This window comes from Melanostigma gelatinosum, assembly GCF_949748355.1.
Source record: "Melanostigma gelatinosum genome assembly, chromosome: 13".
NCBI classification, from domain to species: domain Eukaryota; kingdom Metazoa; phylum Chordata; class Actinopteri; order Perciformes; family Zoarcidae; genus Melanostigma; species Melanostigma gelatinosum.
In genome coordinates, this window is record NC_136646.1 from 11,145,124 (window position 1) to 11,164,883 (window position 19,760).

At 42.7% G+C, this 19,760-nt stretch overlaps 1 protein-coding gene across 1 annotated transcript; it reads left to right on the forward strand.

The window, feature by feature from the left end:
- The first annotated feature begins 854 nt into the window (after positions 1-854).
- card11 (caspase recruitment domain family, member 11) lies at positions 855-18,229 on the forward strand. Its single transcript, XM_079281257.1, has 25 exons — positions 855-1,045; positions 5,794-5,993; positions 6,194-6,331; positions 6,771-6,947; positions 7,757-7,905; positions 8,078-8,257; positions 8,698-8,844; positions 9,857-9,982; positions 10,072-10,266; positions 10,370-10,525; positions 10,879-10,942; positions 11,044-11,231; positions 11,433-11,539; positions 11,684-11,724; positions 11,847-11,970; positions 12,077-12,278; positions 12,585-12,711; positions 12,797-13,040; positions 13,552-13,633; positions 13,924-14,019; positions 14,196-14,313; positions 14,928-15,110; positions 15,722-15,843; positions 16,435-16,550; positions 17,632-18,229. Exons 2-25 carry the CDS (start codon positions 5,804-5,806, stop codon positions 17,834-17,836), a joined length of 3,477 nt encoding a protein of 1,158 aa, XP_079137383.1. The 5' UTR covers positions 855-1,045; positions 5,794-5,803; the 3' UTR covers positions 17,837-18,229.
- Positions 18,230-19,760: the final 1,531 nt, after the last annotated feature.

Below are 19,760 nucleotides of genomic sequence, written 5' to 3' on the forward strand. Positions count from 1 at the left end.
TTAGTCACAGCAATGTCATTTCCTTACTTAGTAATACTAAAATATCAACATAACTCATTACATTTTAAAATCATGTATTGACAATGTCACTTCAGTAAAAGTAAGCAACAGGCCTATCAGTTAAATGTACTCAATTCAATTAAATTAAAATGACTCATACTGCTTATATAAGAATGGACCCTGTGATTGTCATAGCCTACTATTATAGGTTATATTAAATTATTGGATTATTATTATCACAGATGCATTCATGTAAGAGCATCTTGGTGTAGTTCCATAATCTATAAAGACAACATATTTGATAAGATCATACTGTTTTGTCTGTAAAACTGTGAAGTCACTACAGGAGTAAGATCTGCATTATATATTTGCATTGACAAAAACAACTACTAGTGTCGTATAATTGAAGGCTACTTTAATATTATTAGGACTAATTCCATGTTGCAAGAAGCTCACGCTGATTTCACGCAACTGAAACAATGATGTGAGATGGAAACCTTTATCCTCCATCGGAACAAGAGACCCACAATACGATGTAGCCTTCTGACCAATTATGAACTTACAAGCAGCCCTTGTGCGACTGAACGAATATGTCCGTACGGCCACCGTACCTGATGACAGACGCGGAGCACAGAAGTGAGACAGGTTACAGAAACTGAGGGTGCGCTCTTCCTCACCTCTCTGCACTAAACTTGTTATTTCCATGCGAGCTCACACCGCCCACCTCCGCTCTCGGTCTCTCTCTCTCTCTCTCTCTCTCTCTCTCTCTCTCTCTCTCTCTCTCTCTCTCTCTCTCTCTTATATTCTCTGTCTATCTTTCTGCCACACAGTGGGTCGGTGCCACAGTTGCCATGCGCTCCTCCTGATGTGCTCTAAACGTCCCCTCTCTTTTGAATAAATGGAGACAACCTGAGCCTCTGGGATTCATGGTTAACCAACCGTTTTAAAACAAACAAGAAAACAACAAAAACAAAACAGGCTACCAACACCTCGGCCAAGTTTGACTTCCCTTCAACTCTTTGGACAACTCTCCGCCGCATCTCAGGTAGGCAAAACACCTCTAATATATATAATATAACTCTCTTATTTTTACGCATGTAAGTGACGTGTTGATCAGTTCATGAATAAGGAAATTAATTAGAAAAGTGGCCGAACAGGCTCGTAAACGTGCGCTGGTTTGAACGGAAAACCCGAGAAGCTGAGAAGTGATATTCGACATCCCGTGTCACCGCAGCGGTGACAGCTTGTCACAGTGCGTGTGTCATCCACATCAACTCACTTTGACTTTCAGGAGAACTTTTAATAACTCTTAAGTTTGCCCCTGAATAACTTATTGATGCAAACTATGAATTAGGACGTGAGTAAATCCATTCTGGAATTCACCTTTGCGGCTCTGTTTATATGTTGTTTATTCGCAGTTAATTGAGGCGTTCACTGACATGTTTTTGGCTCGTAAATTAAGGCGTTTATTAGTTCGGTAACACAATAGCTGAAGTTCTGTCATCATCGGCCCATTATCTGCCATCATCAAAATATTTGGGATTCCAATATCAGATGCAGAAGACAATGGGATCCGGTGAGGGAGATGCAGAGGGACACGCAGGTTATGGGCCGTGCATTCACACTGATGGGACTGCATTCTACTTATTCATTGGGCTTGCATTGATCTAAACCTTTTTTAAATGTCTCTGTTTTGCTGAAATATGTTTCATTATGAATATTAGTGATATATGTTTTTGAAAGATCTCCTCCCCTTTAGAATTGTGCACCAGAAAAAAACATTTACACCAACGTGTATTAACCTTTCAAACATCACATTATTTAGCAGAAAGCGCTTCATAGGAAGACATCATTTAGTTAACTTCTAAACAATGACCTAACTGGAACATGAACACTTCACACATCCCTAACACATCACACGTCCCTATTTTAAAGTAAACTGACTGTGTCCTTGTTTTAAAGAATGAATACAACTGCATACGTCTGCCTTTAGAAGAACTGGATCTCGGTCTCTCTTCCGCCTCTCTGCACGGACAGAACCCACATATCAAATTCGTATAAGCGCCAGCTATTTAGCCGGACAATGGAGCCTTTATGATGGTGTGTACACCTGAACCAATCATATCTGCCTATCAGCCAGCTGGCCAGCCAATCCCAAGTCTCGTGCACGAACGGTAAACCATGCGACGTTCTATAGGAGCATTGAGCGTTTCACTCACGTGCGCTTAGAGAGCTCAAAGCACCAGTTCCCACCCTGATCAACATGATCATGTGCTGCAGACCTTTACAACATCATCAACAGTGGAACGAAAAACATTCTTCATGTTCAGTGAATTGGATACCCTCTTTGACGTTGGACTGGATTGCACAATAATCTTAACTCACTTGCCAGTGGGTCAGTGGGACATTTACTTCCTCCAGTTTGTGTCTGCGTGTGGAAATAAATACCTGTCGTTGGCCGAGAGTTCACTCAATCTGGGCGACAATGATGCTCACCATCTCAAACAAGTTCATACAGGTTTGGTAGTTTATTAAAGAAAGCAAAGTAGACATCAATGACATATGTGCCGTAGTGACTCCTCACGGATCATTTGAGCTACTTAAAGTGACAGCGTCATATTAATTGAGTTATTGTAGCAGCAAAAGCATTAAAGACAATCAAAATACATCATAAGAAATTAAAAGCAAATACATAATTGAATATGAATATAAGTAATAACATGCAGGTACTGTGGTGCATGGACGACACATTGCAGAAGAGAATTGATTACATGAAGACTTTAATGTCAGTTATTGGATGCAAGAAACCTGCAAGATGTCTTTTTTTAGAAAGAAATGTATTAACGTAAATAAGTTATGCGACTACTTCGTGGAAACATTCGGAAAGATATAAAAACTACAAACGTAAAAAAATAACAAGTTATTTGTACTTGCTCTTTAGAATAAAGACTTTTAATACAGTTCTGCAGGACCAGCACACAGTCACACTCTAGAGCTCTCACAAAGCTAACAGTGGCACTATCTTTGGCTTGTTTTGTGGCTTGTTTTTTTCTTTTTGGCTTTATCTTTCAAAGGGTTAACCTCAGCAGCCATTGACTCTCATTCATTAAATGTTAAAATGCACAGATTTGATTTGGATTTTTGTAAATCCAGAGTGTGGTCCCAACGAACTGATATGCACTAAAATGAGCACTTCTATATATTCCATTATACTCTCAAAACTGTTTGCTGCAAGTTGTTTGAATTCAATTCAATTCCTTTTGTATTGCACAAAATCACAAATTACAAATTAGCCTCAGAAGGCTTTACAATCTCTACACATCCTCGGTCCTCTGACCCTTTAACGGGGAGAAAGAAAAGGAAGAAACCTTTGGGAGAGCAACAGAGGAAGGGATCCCTCTACAGGATGGACAGAATGTGTCCAGAATGAACAACACAGTCAATGCATAGGACTTAAATTATTCATAGAATGAGAGTAGTGAGCAGAATATTGATGGAAAAATTACAACTACTAATAGCAGCAGCAGTGGATACAGTAGAATAGTGATGATGATTAAAGCAGTAATGGTGTCGGTAATAATAATAGTAATGTGACTAAGCGAGAGAAGAGGAGCTCAGGTCATAACAGCTTATCTGGAACAAGGCAAGTCTGAGCCAGCCCCGACTGGGCGTTATCAAAAATAAATGCCTTAAGCCTACTCTTAATTGTGGTGAGTGTGTCGGCCCCATGGTATTTGTTTACAGTTGTTTTACAGTCTCTATTTTCACTTCACTGCAGATTTTGTAATCCTTGTATACCGAGCTTGGTGATAATCTGGGGTGAGCGATACAGATCACATTAAAGCACATTAAATTGACTGTACCGGTAGTTACAAACTTTCAGACATTGTGCAAAATGCGAAATTACTTTTAGTCGATGTAAATCATTACAGCAAACTTCATTTCCAGCTTCTTATATATCTGCATACTGTGTGATGTAGGCAAACATATTCCACCTTCAGTTTCAATTTAAATGGCACAGCTGCGCTTTAGCGTGCGTTGCAAATGATATGTCTGTCTCAGTTGGACTTCAGCAATACTGATGCATTAATGTCACCAGTTGGTTGTTGTGATGTATAAGAGACATAAAGGCAGAGCAGGGCGAGGTGCTAAACACTTAAAATACTGAGTATTAGAAAACGATGGAAACAACCACGCTGCTCTCTAATGCAACACAGTGCGTCGTTGTGTGTGTGTGTGTGTGTGTGTGTGTGTGTGTGTGTGTGTGTCTGCCTCTTTTAAGTCTGCAGTTGCTGAAAAAAAAAAAAAGGGAAAATGCAAGGTTTAGTGCAAGGACACACACACACACACACACAGTGCACGTACACTGCTCTAAAAAGCCATTCAACTCCGCTGACCACAATACTATAAAGAACGGTGGCGGACTGAGAGGACTAAAGCAGAGAGGAAGAGAGCTACGACTCACATCTGGTCTAAAAAGGAGGAAGCAAGGATTAGCTTTCTCGGTAATGATCTCCAAAATAAGAGAAGAGAGAAGAGGAAACATGTATGTGGTTACTGAACAGTGTGTGTGTGTGTGTGTGTGTGTGTTCAACGTGTGTCTGCAATGTACTTCTGCATGAGTGCATGGGTGTGTGTTGGTGTGAGTGCTTGTGGTTTCATCTGCAGTGACTGTGGCAGTATATATACACACACACTGTCGAGAGAAATAATAGCTTCAAGTGAGGGTGTGATATTTCTGTCTGCCTCAGACTGCATTTGAAAAAGCAGCTTATCATTAATGTCGTTCATTGACCAGCTGAGGGTCTAAATATTTGCAAATGTATAAGAAATAATATAGAGAAAGTCACTGAAATGAGCTGAATTTGCCTAAAAATGCAGTTCTGTTGGAACGTGTGAAGCCGGCGTTGCTGATTCATCCGTTCCATGCAGCGTAACCAGCATGTGTCTGCAAGCGTATGGGGTCTGCAGAAGGCATGAAGGCACAGGCACACACTTTCCCATGCAGGGTTCAGATGACAGCTGTATGCAAAGGTGTTTGTGATTGTGTGTGTGTTTACATGAGTAGTGGCATCAGATAGCAGCAGACATTTGCCTAACTGTAGGCGGCAAGTCACAAAGCAGGATTGTTGGACAACACCCACTAGGTCGGACGGCATGCAAATCCCTGAGATGCATGGACAGCGTTTGTTTTGTGTGTGAAATGATAAGAGAGAGGAAATCAAGTGGGAGTGAGAGGAAGGTAAAGAGAGTCGAAATGTGTCTCTGGAAAAGTAGAAAAAAAAAGGAGATGTAAATGGAAAGACGTCAGTGGATCGAAGTTGATGTTGTTTATAAGGGAAACGGTTGAAGTGCAGAATGTGTGGGCCCAACTGAGCAAAGCCTCACTGTGGGTCTGTGCCGTTATACCTCATGAAGCGTCGCATGCTTCTGCAGATGATCATCGGTGATCGTATTACAAGAGGTCAGTTATAGAGAATGCTAGTCGATGTTAGCTTGTTGAAGATTGTGTATCGGGCCCATTTTTCAGATTCGGTTTATCTCCCTAAAGTCTTTCGGACAACTAACCACAGGTAAGCTAAGACATTATGTCTTCGCTTGTTGCACCTCAAAACCCAAAAGAAGTCACGTCTTTGTTCCCGCTCTCTTTTCATTCACCCCTTTGTGCCGACATTTGAATATGATACAGGAGAAATTAGTCAAGACAACAACCACAGGTGGCAATTTCTCCACCAACACTCAATACGAATAAATATGAATAAAATGACAAAAGAAAGTTTTACCACTTTTCAGGGTCTAAGAGATGGAAAACGGGACATGTGATGATGTGGAGGCGCTGTGGGAGAGGGTGGAGTGCAAACGTTACGAACTGTGTCGCAGCATCTCTCCGTCAAAGCTGACCCCCTACCTCCGCCAGTGCAAAGTCCTGGATGAGCAGGATGAGGATGAGATCCTCAACTCCATGCTGCTGGTCTCCAAAACAAACCGTACAAGTAGGTAGAGGGGCTGCATGTCTGTGTGCTTTGGTCTTCATCGTAGCATTTCTATGATTGTGTATTGTATTCTTTCTTACGCATTAGTCGTGTTGTCTTTCGCCCGATAGTTTTCCCATCCTCTGAACCTGTGTGCAATGAAAGTAGGTACTTTTGTGTGTCTGCGTGTTGAACTTAAAGTATGTCAATCGATCCCTCAGGCCGTCTACTTGACATCCTCCACACTAAAGGAGAGCGAGGGTATGTGGCATTTTTGGAAAGTCTGGAGTTTTACTACCCTGAGCTGTACAAGCTGGTCACAGGGAAGGATCCCACACGACGCTTCTCCACCATCGTAGGTGAGACGCACCTTTGGGTGCAGACACACCCACATGCATGGGCTATGATTGACAATGTACTTCTGAACTGAAGCAACCAGTGTACTGTAAAGCTGTTTGCCTCAAACTAAGTGGCAAAAAGTGAAAAAAAGATCTGATTATTATAGGAGACCTTTTTTCTTTTCTTTTTTTTTAAATGAAAAGGTGTAGCCATGGGAAAAGAAACGCATTTAACTGCCAGATGCAGAGCTGGTTTTGTAGCTCTGTTCAGAGAGGAACAGACATAGATCTTGTTCTGCTGGTTTAATGTAGAATTTGACGTTGATCCAAATCAGTTTATTGTGCAGTCCTGTTACATTTGTATGTCGAGTAGATGACGTTTCATTTACAAGATATATTATACTCAATCATGTGTATTTTTCCTTCTCCTTTCTACCTGCCGTCTATTTCCTCATTGCAGTGGAAGAGGGTCACGAGGGGGTGACCCAGTTCCTGATGAACGAAGTGATGAAGCTGCAGCAGCAGTCCAAAGTCAAGACCCTGCAGACGGCTGAGCTGAGCAGGAAGAACTGCACCCTGGAGGACGAGCAGAAGAAGCTACGGCTGGCCAATCAGGAGCTTCAGGCCTTCCAACAGAGTAAAAACACACATTATTTTAGATATGTTCCGATCATGTCGTGCGTGTCTTAATGTCTTCAATGGTGAGCGTTAAATCCAAACCAAATACCTACCACCATTTACACTGAAACTCCTACCCCACCACACATGATTGGTTTACCCTGCTTGGTGCACCACAGTTGGGTTTTATTCAGACTAAGTTGCCAATCACAAATTCTACCAAAGTCTATTCATGAAACTAGGACACTGTTGCATGTGTCATCATGTCCTGTTAAGTTGAAACCTGCAGTTGGAACAAGAAGCACCTTTCACAAATGCTAAAAACAACTCGGGCCAGGTCAACATGCGTTGGTGTCGGCCTAGATGACAAAGAGGCAGTCCAAAAGGCAGAAAGTGTATTTTTTTCTGGGTTCGCTCAAGTCAGCAGGAGCTAGCTAACCCTGCTAACGGTGCTTAGCACGGTTAGCGAGGTCGAACGAGGAGCCTTGTTAAGCGAAGGCTTTAAAGCTGCAGGTTAGGTTGCTGTGTGTGTGTTTATTTAGAGCAGTTTGTGCACAATTACTTTGACATTGTTGCTCTAGCTAACAGAAGCTAGCTAGCTAAATTCAGTCGCAGTTGTTAAGCTTGCTTAATCATATGATTATTTATTTCACAATGTATTCATTCATTTATTTAAATTGAACTCTTTTTGAGATATCTACATTCACCTCAGCGTATTGTTTTTATACATTTTGCAATGATTGCTAAAACACGACAGCATTGTTACCGCCCAACCGTCCGGGACAACACACTCATGTGTTGTATGAACGACTACGCTTGGTTCTCCAGGGTACAACAAGTTGAAAGAAGAGAGGAACACCTACAGTGACGAGCTGCTGCGAGTGAAGGATGAAAACTACAAACTGGCCATGAGGTACGCCTCGCTGAGCGAGGAGAAGAACATGGCTGTGATGAGGAGCCGAGACCTGCAGCTAGAGGTACTGATGGACACATGAATGCATGAAAACATTGTCGGAAATAATACTTAATGCTAAAACAAAAAGAATGCTTGTGACATGTAAATGTGGTTGTGAACGGCTCACTCTTTCCTCCATGCTAGCATCCATAGCTCACTATTCACTCCGCATCCTGACCGCATGTTCCATGTAGGTTGATCAGCACAAGCACAGGCTGAACAAGTTGGAGGAAGAGTGCAAGATGGAGAGGAGGCAGAGTCTCAAGCTGAAGAACGACATCGAGAACCGGCCGAGGAGAGAGCAGATCTTTGAGCTGGAAAGAGAGAATGAAATGCTCAAGATCAAACTACAGGACCTACAGTCCATCATACAGGTATACACACGATATTGATAAGCAATAGAAGAAGTCGTCCAGTGGGCAAGTAACAAGCCACCCGACACAAAAGGTGCATGGACGCTGCAGGGCAATCACCGTTTCAGACACTGAGATCTCAGCGACATGTTCCACAAATGGCAAATCTGTCAAGAGACTTCATATCATGAAGATTTGCAGGAACAAGACCGGCAAATGACGTCGTACAATGAATTCTTGCACAACAACATACGGCACGGAGCTACTTGGAACTATGTTTCAGTCCTCTCACAACTTAAACCTGCATAAATACATGTTTGGGCCACTTAGGGGCACTGCAACAAACCGTACACTCTGTTTTTGGTCTCCACCATCCCACAAAATATCTTTTCCCTTTAGCTGCTAAATACTCCACTGTGTTGAATGCATACCCAACAATGTGCGTGTTTCTAAATACACAGCCTGGTCCACTACCTGCATCAGACAAGGCCATCCTTGACATTTTGGAGCATGACAGGCAGGAAGCACTCGAAGACAGACAGGATCTGGTGAACCGCCTCTACAACCTCCACGAAGAAGTCCGACAGGCAGAGGAGCTACGAGATAAGGTAACAAACGGACAAGCAAACAGTACATTTACCCAAACGAGTACAAACTTGTACTTTACGTGAGTATTTCCAATTTTCTGCAACTTCATCCTCCTACTTTAACACATTTTAGACTTATTGTACATTTTACTCCATTTATCTGATCTCTGTCGTTCCTTTTCAGATTGACATTTAGCAGAAGAAAACATAACGATAAACTCTATAAATACATTGCATTGATATGAAATCTGTCAAACCACTTAGACATGCGGAAACGTACGCGTGCAGAACCAGTTGGAGCCCGTCGTCTCAGATGTCTGTTAGCAGTTCCACGAAAGACCGACTTCCCCTCTAAATCTCTTTTTTTCCTCTTATCTTTAAATAACAGCAGCTATTCAAAATGTCAAAACAAAATCAAACATGAGAGAGTCCAAAATAATTAAAATAAACGTTTTAACAATTTTCTTTTTACCATCAATCATCTCACAACCAATCAGATGTCTTTGGTAACTGATGAGTGAAGTTGCCCGTATGGGAACCAGTAGACTCAACTACCTAACGGAGTAGTTGAAACTATCGTCACCGCGACCAACTACAACAGCAAAAATGCTGTTTTCACATTGATCAGTATTAATAATATGTGTAATAAAACATTAGTCACAGGGGACATTTCACTGCAGAACAAGTGCTTTTTACTGGCTTACCATCAGAGGAACGCTACGTGGAAGTGATCGTGGGTGCTTGTTTGAATCTTTGTTCGAGTGTATAATTAATTGAGAATGTGGAAATGTGAGGCAGAGGTGGGAACAAACAGCGGTTAGCAAGAAACGCACCCTCGAAACACTAACACATGACCAGAGAGCCTAATGCCCACGAGGCCATCTGTGAAACACACCCTGTGCAAAACCCCCATCTCAGGCCTCTTTCTTTACGTAATCTGGTCTTTCTTCTTTCTCCCTCTGTGTTTCTCTTCCTGCACTTGCCTAATAAACTATAATAACCTTGCTTGTGGTGTGTGTGTGTGTGTGTGTAGTACCTAGAGGAGAAGGAGGATCTGGAGCTGAAGTCCTCCACGCTGCAAAAGGACTGTGAGATGTATCGCAACCGCATGGACACCATCACAGTACAGCTGGAGGAGGTGGAGAAGGAGAGGGACCAGGTGAAAACACACAGACACAGATTGAGTACGATTGTTTAGTAGTGGTTGTTGTCGTCGTGTTGCTTACTTCCACTCCCCCGCTGCTGCAGGCTTTTCGTTCCAGAGACGAGGCCCAGCACCAGTTCTCCCAGAGTCTCATTGACAAAGACAAATATCGCAAGCAGATCAGAGAGCTGGAGGAGAAGAGCGATGAACTGCATATCGAGATTGTGCGCAAAGAAGCCAAGCTGGTCACCTTGGAGTGTCGACTACGCCGGCTGTCCAAGGACACCGTTTTGGACCAGGTTAGACTTAGTAGAAAAAATAGTTTACACGGTTAACATGCATGATCAATTTGCCAACAAATAAACAGCATTTTCCAATTAGTTTTCTCTCTTGTTTTTGCAGAGTCTGCCGAGGGACCTGCCTCCGACCATCATCGCTCAAGCGGGGGACTATAAACCCATCCAGGACCAATCAGAATGGTCCAGCGACGAGTCACCGGGGGAGAAGTTCTTATCTGAGGAGCCACGTCTCAAACGCAGACCCAACCTCAAAGCAGTGGTCAGCTACTGTCCCATACTCACATCTACGTACTTACTTATTTGACATTATGGCAAAGGAAATATACTTAAGAACCAACTTAGGAGTAAAAAAGGTCTTACTTACCACCATACCACACATTAAGCCACTTACTCTCTCTTACAAAGTTTAAGAGTAAGAGATCATATGATTGATCACATGTACGAGCAGGAACAGCCAATTAATCATAGTTACCCTACACCTCCCATAGTGTTACGTCCTTTGACATTTTACCAAGTGATGCTTTTCTGCAAAAACGTATCTAATTTTCTTTAAAAGTGATAAAACTTTAAGTGAGATGTTTGTAACAGTAACTTTAATGTTTTGTATTTTAGATCAGAGTTAAGTCTCCAGTCTGTTTCCCCAAAGATGTCAACTTCGAGTCCGCTCACTCTGCCGGTAACACACCATCATGTAGTTCATTCATAAGTTATATTCCACCGTGCCGGTGACGTTTCTTTTGTGCAAGCTTATCCACATTTGTCTCCAACTCTTGTCAGTCAACGGCGGAGATTTACTGGAAATCCAGACGCGAAACTCGCACATCAACAGCAACTCCCTCCCTCCCTCCCCCAGCATCCTGATGTCCCCCACGTATCTCCCCTTCTCAGCTCCCCCCCCCTCTTCCTCGCCGTCTCCCTCCCAACTCCCCTTAAACATGGCGGAGCAGTCCACCAGGGCTAATATGGTGAGGTCTTAAACCATTGCTATCGTTATATGTGGTTCAAAGAAATGATGCAGTATCGTGTTTGGTAAAAATGAATATCTGATCGATTTGATCCATAAAACAGAACTTTCTCAGGTCCTAACACATTAACTTGAGTACATAGTTGAGTTTAAGAGTCTGTATTTAGAACTTCTGCTTTGTTCACTTGTGACATTTCTCTAGCTGCGTTACCGTAACGACAGCATCCTGTCCACGCTGCCTGAGCCGCCAGAGAAAGCGTCGCTTTACCGCAGAGAGAGGGAGAAGGAGGGCGACTTCCACCCCCGCAGGTAGTCACAGCCCCCAAACCAGACGCGACGCGTCAGTTCATCTCGTCTACGTAATAGATCGTTATGTGCAACACTAGTTTCATCCATTTTTATAATCCCGGGCTGGTTTGTGCTTAACTTCCTGCTGTGAATGTTCTCTTCCAGCCTCTCGGACTTCGATAGTGACAACATGGAAATGGAGTTTGGTAAAGTGTACCTTTACACTCTGCACGTCACAAATATGTTTCTGACCTGACTGACCGTGTTCATCGTCTGTCTACCGTTTTTAAAAAAAAGTCTCTCTTCTGTCTGCCCGTCCCATCCTTAGAGGACGAAGTATGGCGTGGTCCACCTTCTGTCCACTCGTCTTCCTCGTCCCATCAGTCAGAAGGGATGGACACTTACGACCTGGAGCAGGTCAACAACATCTTAAGGAAACTCTCTATGGAGCGGTACGGTACAGATAACCACTGCACTCGCATGCACAAGAATCATTGCAAGTCAAGCTCACTTAAACACACCTTCTTCTTCTTCTTCTTCCTCTTCTTCTGTGTGCAGGCCGTTCCGCCCGTCTCTGTCCTCCTTCTCCAGGATCAGCGCTTCCCTGAAGCCGGTGCAGGAGCTGTCCTTGCTCGGCGACAACCTGCTGAGGGACATCACTCTGGTTGGCGGCAACCACAGCGGGATTTTCATCTCAGCGGTCCAGCCGGGCTCCATCGCTGAGAAGGTGGGGCTTCGAGAGGGCCACCACCTCCTATTGGTACGTAGTCTGGTCCAGGTTTGCACGGGGCTGTGAACTCAATTCATATCGCATTGGCTGCAGAAATGGAAAAGAACAAGCAAGAACGTATGTGACAAACGTACATGAACATGACCAGAAGAAAGTGTCATAAGATTTTATGTTTTCACCATTTTAACAGCTCTTTATTTTTTATATTTTCACATGCCTGCTGTTTTTTTGAGTTCCCTAATCTAATGATCATTATCTATAAATGAGGGACTAATTTGCTAAAGTGCCAAAAGTATGAATGTTTAAATTTGTCTTATGTTGTGATTTGCTGACCAGCTTGAGGGATGCGTACGTGACGAGAACCAAAGCATTTCATTGGATACCAGCACTCAGGAAGAAGCCTATTGGACGCTGCAGCACTGCTCTGGACCGGTCAAGCTGCACTATCGAGCCAACTTTGACTGTAAGTGTTGTTTGTGTTGGGCTTGTACGAATGTGTTCGTGTAATACTCATACGATGTATGTAAAGACATACGTGTGCGCTCTAGGTTACCGCCGCCTTCAGAGGGACCTGGCGGAAGGCCCGCTGGTTTCTGGCGACTCCTTCTACATACGGGTCAACCTCAACATCTCCGGCCAATCCGACTGCTGCTCTCTGAGCGTGAACTGTGACGAGGTGGTGCACGTGCTGGACACCAGGCACCAGGGCCGCAGCGAGTGGCTGTGCGCACGTGTCGACTCCTACAGCGGCTTCGACCTGGCCGACCGTGGCACCGTACCCAGCAACTCACGGTATAAAGAAGTTGTTGAAACTAAAAAAAGACTTTGACATGAAGAGTGAGAGTTGGATGACACCTTTTTTTCTCGTATATGAAGCCTGTACATTTAAAAAGGACATGTCGCAAACCAGCGTGGTGTAAAAGACAATTTCAATGCTGGAAGTAACTGAGTATCGTGCATCTGTTCCTGAGCGTGACACAAAAGTGCAATAACAGTTGAGCAACCATGCAAAGTTGAGCAAGGGGGTCTTTAGGCGTCTACATCTGCTTTCACAATGTAAAGTTTCACTGATCTCCCCAACGCAGCAGCAATACCCCCCCCCCCCCCCCACACACTCACACACACACACTTCATTTTCACACTTGAGTCCCACAACCTGTTGTCGGCACCAAGAAGCAACGGAAGCAGCTTGTAGGAGGACAGCCTGTTAAATGATGAGACATGTCCTTTGAACTTTTTCCAATTGTGTCAGAAATTTGAGTTTGACAATCTTGTGTTTATGTGTAAATGTGTATGAATTTAGGGCCCAGCAGCTGCTCCTGGTAAAGATCCAGAAGTTAATAACTCGAGGGGGGAAAGAAGAGAATGAGATTAACCGCAATAGGGTAAGAAACTTCATGGACTAAATGTAAAAAAATATTTTTTTTAAATCACACGTATATTTAAAAATGTGGCATGAATACATTCACATTTGACTGAAGCAAAGCATGGGCAACTCCTCCGACATCTGGAGGCACATTATTCACGGTCGCTTGTCGCTCTTAGTCTATTTGTCACGATCCCCTTTTTCTTATAACTTACTCACAATGTTTTCTCTCACCACATAAGTCAGGATTGTGCAACGCTTCAGAAAAACAAATCTCTGATCTATAAACGCGCGTACGTGCCTGTGCAGAACACTTTACAGCCAGAAGAAGCCGGCTCGTCTCCTGATCCTAAAGCCAGCCCACGCATGTCCAGAGCCAGCATCTTCCTCACTCAGATACTACAGGTAATGAAGTGGAAACTAAACATCCTGCGGTAGAACAAGACTTTAGTCCCCTCAGTGCCAACGGTGCACCTCCAATTAACATGAAAGTAATCTCACAATGTGCAGCATTACTGACAAAATCATGAGCTCAGTACTGCCGGCATTAATACTTTCTCACTGTCTGTTTCGATTTGTAGTTTGTCAGCAGGGTGGATATCAAGTACAAGCGGATGAACAGCAACGAGCGCGTTAGGATCATCAATTCAGGCAGCACAACACTATGCAGACAAGGTTTTGAAGCGCTGAGACCAGAAGGTGAGTACAAAGTGATGCAGGAGGAACAAAACCCTCCATGAGCAACCACAAGAAACCTCTGGAAAGGGGCAACATATTCTGAAAAACAAAAGAAATATATAGAATATATATATATATATTTATATATAATATGAAAATCCACATTTGTAAACAGTGAAATGCTGAAACGCTTTATTGTAAAGTGGCAACAAGAAATACAAACACTGAAAGGACTTGAAATGGACAGATGATAAATAAAGCAGAAAGTGTCATTTGAAGTGAAAGTCTTGTATAAACTTGTTTTTATTGTTCAAAAACCTGACCGCTGAAAGGGTGTGAAGGGTCAGTGGAGTTATAAGCATTGAAAGTCGAAATGTTCGTTGAAGAGGAAGATAAGAGCAGTTAAAATGTCAGTCGACGTGTAAGTGGTGAAAGTAGTTGAATTGTCAGCGATGTACAAGTGGTAAAAAAAAAAGAAGTTAAAACTTGCATTCAAGTGGAAGCGCTGAAGCATGTGCACTGTTGAAATATATGAATATAACAACCATGTGGACCTTTAGCCCATCTTGTGTGTATCATTATGTGTAACTCTTTTCATGTGTGTGTGTGTGTGTGTGTGTGTGTGCTGTAAACAGACGCTGCTGACCCAGACAATGAGCCGAGCAGGAGCTTGGGCCTGATTCCCTACAGTACCGTCACCCTCCAGCGAACCCAGAGGAGAAGACCGGTCCTATTCACTCCCACTGCTCTAGCCAAAACCCTCATCCAAAAAATACTCAACATGGGGGCAGCAATGGACTTTGATATCTGCAAACCAGGTCAGTGTATGATGGGGGGGAAAAAAGTAACGCTCACTGTAAAACACGTCACGGTGATGTGTGCACGAGGAATATTTCCATCTGGTTGGCAGATTCTCAATGTGCATCAAAGAGGGAGGAGGTAGTGGGTAACACGTAGTTAAGAGAGGAGAAGGAGAGAGAAGGAAGCTCCCATTGGGATTCAGGTCAGGTATTGTTTTGCACTGTGGTGTAAATGTAAAGGAGTGTAACCAGAGAGGGGGCGGAGTCAGGCTGGAAGATGGCCTAGTTGATAGATAGGATGATGTTGACATAGGAGTTTAAATCCCCATTTAGGGATACAGAGAATTAACACTCCAGTCTCGTGACAAGCTAACTGCTCCCAGGACAGTGGGGTCGGACACAGAGCTGAACATCTGGCAAGTCAAGAGGCCGTGTGACGTCTTGGTTTATGTGCAGATTCTCCCCAGGGAGGAAAAACAAAAACCTCAAAGTTTCTGTTCCTTCGGCATTAAATGTTCTACGATGATCACGAACAAACGAAAGAGTTTCTGAACATTTTCTTTTTCAAATGTATTATTCATGTTCTTTCTACACGGTTGTATTCGACTCCATTCTGTTCCATCGTTTAGACACGCTGTCAAAAGAAGAGTTTCATCTGAAACAGAACATGGAGCCATTCATTCACTACAAAGAGAAACACACCACTTTTGAATGCATCACCCGAGAAAACATAGAGGCTGTCGCTTCTAAGGTAGGCTATTATTGTGTGTGTGTGTGTGTGGGGGGGTGTGTGTGTGTGTGTGTTTATTGTTAACTGAATATTTTGAAATACCACTCTTAAATCTGTAAGGTGAATATGTAGATAGTTTGCTACAGAGGTGCTGGTAGATTTTGATACTGCTGGACGAAGGCTTCCCCGAGTTTCCCTTGTGCTAAGCTAAGCTAACCGACTGCTACCTTTTGCTTCATATTCACTGTGCAGATCTACGAGTGGTAACAATCTACTCATTTATGCATGAAAGCCGTTTTTCCCAAAATGTTGCATTCATCCTTCTTGGAGTTTGTTGTTGTTGTTGTTGTTGTATGTATTCAATTATTGTCCATCTTTCGTCTTTTTTTGGAGAAAAAAAATGATTTAATTGAATTTCTTTAATTTGTATGACGTGCATGATACCACTTTGTCCTTTTACATTTAATCAATCAGGCAGAACGTCTTCTGAAAAAGATTATTCGTTGTATTACGAGAGGTGTTGTGTGCATATCTGTTTGTCCAACCATGTCCGCATTACACAGTATAGATCTGCGTTCATCTGTAAAGCCCATTCTTTCCACCCGTCACCAGGGCAAACACTGCCTGCTCGAGGCCGAGCTGAGCTGCATCAAAGACCTTCTGCGGCAAGAAATCTACCCGATCATCATCTACGTCAAGATCTGTGAGAAGAACGTGAAGAAGCTACGGTAGGCCTGAACAGAAAAACCCTCCCTCACTTTCACACATTTACCCACAGCTGCAAACCACAGCTCCTTTTTTCCAAACGCCAATACGTCAATCCTTGCATGACATTTTGGCTCCACGCAGGAGGTGCGATTGAACCAGCCAAAGGAAAAAGTCTCTGTTTTGACTCTCTTAAAACTAAGCGGTTTACTGCACAGTGACATTCAGCCGCCTGCAGAAAATAGCTGTGAACTTGTGAACAGTGATAGCAAAAGCTGAACAAGAGCTTTTTCCTGTCAACGAAAGGTGAGAATTGGACACCTCACTCAAAATACAATATCACCATGTCGTTTCAGTCTGCTGATAATACACACCAGACAAAGACGGCAACACAATCTGACGTTTATTCTGGTGGATTTTAAATCGTCAAATAATAAAAATGTATTATTTTGCACAGCTTATTTTATGCCAAGATGAAGCCCAAAGTGTTTAAAAAAAACCCCACAAAACAACAACAAAAACACAAAAATGTTATTGCAATACAACAAAACAATGATACCATCTAGGTTAACCAAAATTAAATTCCAGACAAAAAAAGATTTATTGTGGGACCCTTTAGGAACTTCTAAAAGAAAGGCAGTGAAAGATTGGAGCGTTCTTCTTAATGGCAGTCGCTGATATATGAAGGTGATTATGTCGTTTTGTAGATTAGTAAAATACCTTTTAAGATCAATTCTAACAGATGCAGGTAGTCGGTTTGGTGACGTGGGCAGAGGGCTAATGTGTGATCTCTTTTTGCATTTGTTAAAATCCTGCAGCGTTCTGAATGAACTGTGCTTTTCCGAAAGACTTTTTAGGGAGACCAATAAAAAGAGAGTTGCAATAATCCAAGCGGCTGGTGATAAAAAGCATGTGTCGGCATTTCCGCAACATTAAGAAGAGTAAAGAGTAAATGTGAACCCATTATTGTCTACCTGTGAGAATTAAAACAAAGTACACTAACCACTGTTGCAAAGTGTCTACAGGATCACTGATATTTGGGTCCCAGACATTACCGCACTCACCACCGCTGCGCTGCTTCCTTCCTGTTTCCTGTCCACACAGGAAGTTGCCTCTGCGCGTGGAGTCGGAGGACGAGATCATGAAGTTGTGTCGGGCTAAATTAAAGGAGCTGGAGGGAATTCCCTGCCTCTATGCCAGCGTGGAGCCCGAGGCCTGGGCAGGGACGGACGACCTCATCAGGGTGGTCAAAGACCGCATCCTGGAGGAGCAGAAGAAGACGGTCTGGGTGGAGCAGGACCTCCTGTAGACACACGGACACACACATGGAAATAGACACGTGCAGCCGAGCACCATGAAACGCTCTTGAACATCATGCTCTTGTGCATATTGATGCCAAGACTCAAAAATGCACCTGTGGACACTCGCACTGCTAAAGATTTTAAAATAAATGCATTATGTATATATTTTGTAAAGGAGTGTGTTTACTTTGATTTAGACAAATAAACTGATGGAAAACATCAAAAAGGGACATGTTTTTACTTCAGTGGAGCGTTTAAAGGGAAGGCGTTCAAAGTGCACTCAAAGTGAACAGTACTCTCAATCTCAGTCCGCTGCGACTTGACTTTGATGATGCTGTCCTCTTGTGGCCACCGTCAGGCTTTCACACGGCAACGGTTCAAGTCAAATCGGATTAAATCACATCAGCCTTTTATTTATTTATTTCGGACATTTTTTTGTTGCAAATTTGTTACGCAGTGCTTCTTCTAAAGATGTTACAGGAATAGAAATATTACATAAACCAATAAGCCGCTGCTGTTTGAATAAAGTAGAACTGAATGCGTAACGTTATACAGAACACATTACAAGTTCACACAGGAAACTGACAGACAGCTTTACATGGACACAAGGCTTTCTAAGGTCTAATCAGTGGGTTTTTTCCCATAAAAGTGAACGTATGCCAATTGTTCTGCACCTTTTTCCTTGCTTGGTGACCTCTTACTATGAAGCAATATCTCATTGTGACCCCTCGTCACCAGTGGAACGTCTATAAATTGTAAGCAGTTCGGTCAAAAAGTGAATTTCTCTTCTCAGATTTCCTTTGAGTAATTTCCAGAGGCCTTAAAGAGGCAAAGCTGTGCAGCATTTCACAAGAAACAATGAAGTATTGGAAAATAAACTAATGAAAAACAGTTCTGTGTTTTAGAAACCGTGTTGCATGAACTAGAGATGAACTGAGGGTTCACCTGTTGGCTGAAGTCAGTGTGTGTTTTAAGAGGCCTGGTATTCAATTTTGGAAGCGGTAGCAGGTTCCAATCATGTGCTTTGAGTTTTTGGTGGCGCTGCTCTTTGATTTTTATTACATTATGAATTGTGCATTGAAGCCCGTGTCTTACTTATTACTCTTTGCACCAATGCTGTGGACACTGTCATGCAAATATGCATTATAAATCATCAACAAACTATCACTACGTTAATCAGTGTGTTGCTTTAGTCTGCTGAGTCACTCATGTAAAAAGACAAACTTCTGGATTTGCAACATTATCCATAACTCACTAAACCTGCATGTTTGTTGATTTATACAGCTCATAAATCTGTGTTTAGACAGAAGGCCACCAGACGTTCCAATTTGACAAAAACAGACAGGCCAGAGGGGATCGAGAGTAACCTGTTTCATAAGGGTTCCAGATAATCTCCTCTTCTGAGAGGAAAGACATGCATCCACTATTCATTTGTGAATAGTGCTGGATGCATGCAGCATTCCCAAAAATGATCACATCAGACGCATACTGTGTGTAAGAAACCAAAAACACACTATGTCAGCCTTCCTTAAGTCAATACTGCAGTTTTGCTCCATGTAGTGAAATACCAAGGCTAATATTTATACGACTGACTGTAAGATACTCACCGATTTGTATTGTAAAATGTAATTACATTAAAAAGTAATCAACTATACTGAAGTAATAAACATGATGCAATAATATGGGTTCATACATGAAGTAAACAAGTCTGTCAGTGCTTAGAAATGATGTTCTTGATCACACATTTTCCTTCGATTGAGAATGTTTTGTTCTTTGGTGTGTTCATTCTCGGAGTGTGTGTGTGTGTGTGTGTGTTCAAAGTAGAACGACTGCCAGGATACAAATTGATATAAAGCAGATTCATGAGAGAGCACAGCGCTGTGAATAAAATCAGCAGTGAGAGGAGGTGAAATGTGTGACGCTGATTGAAAG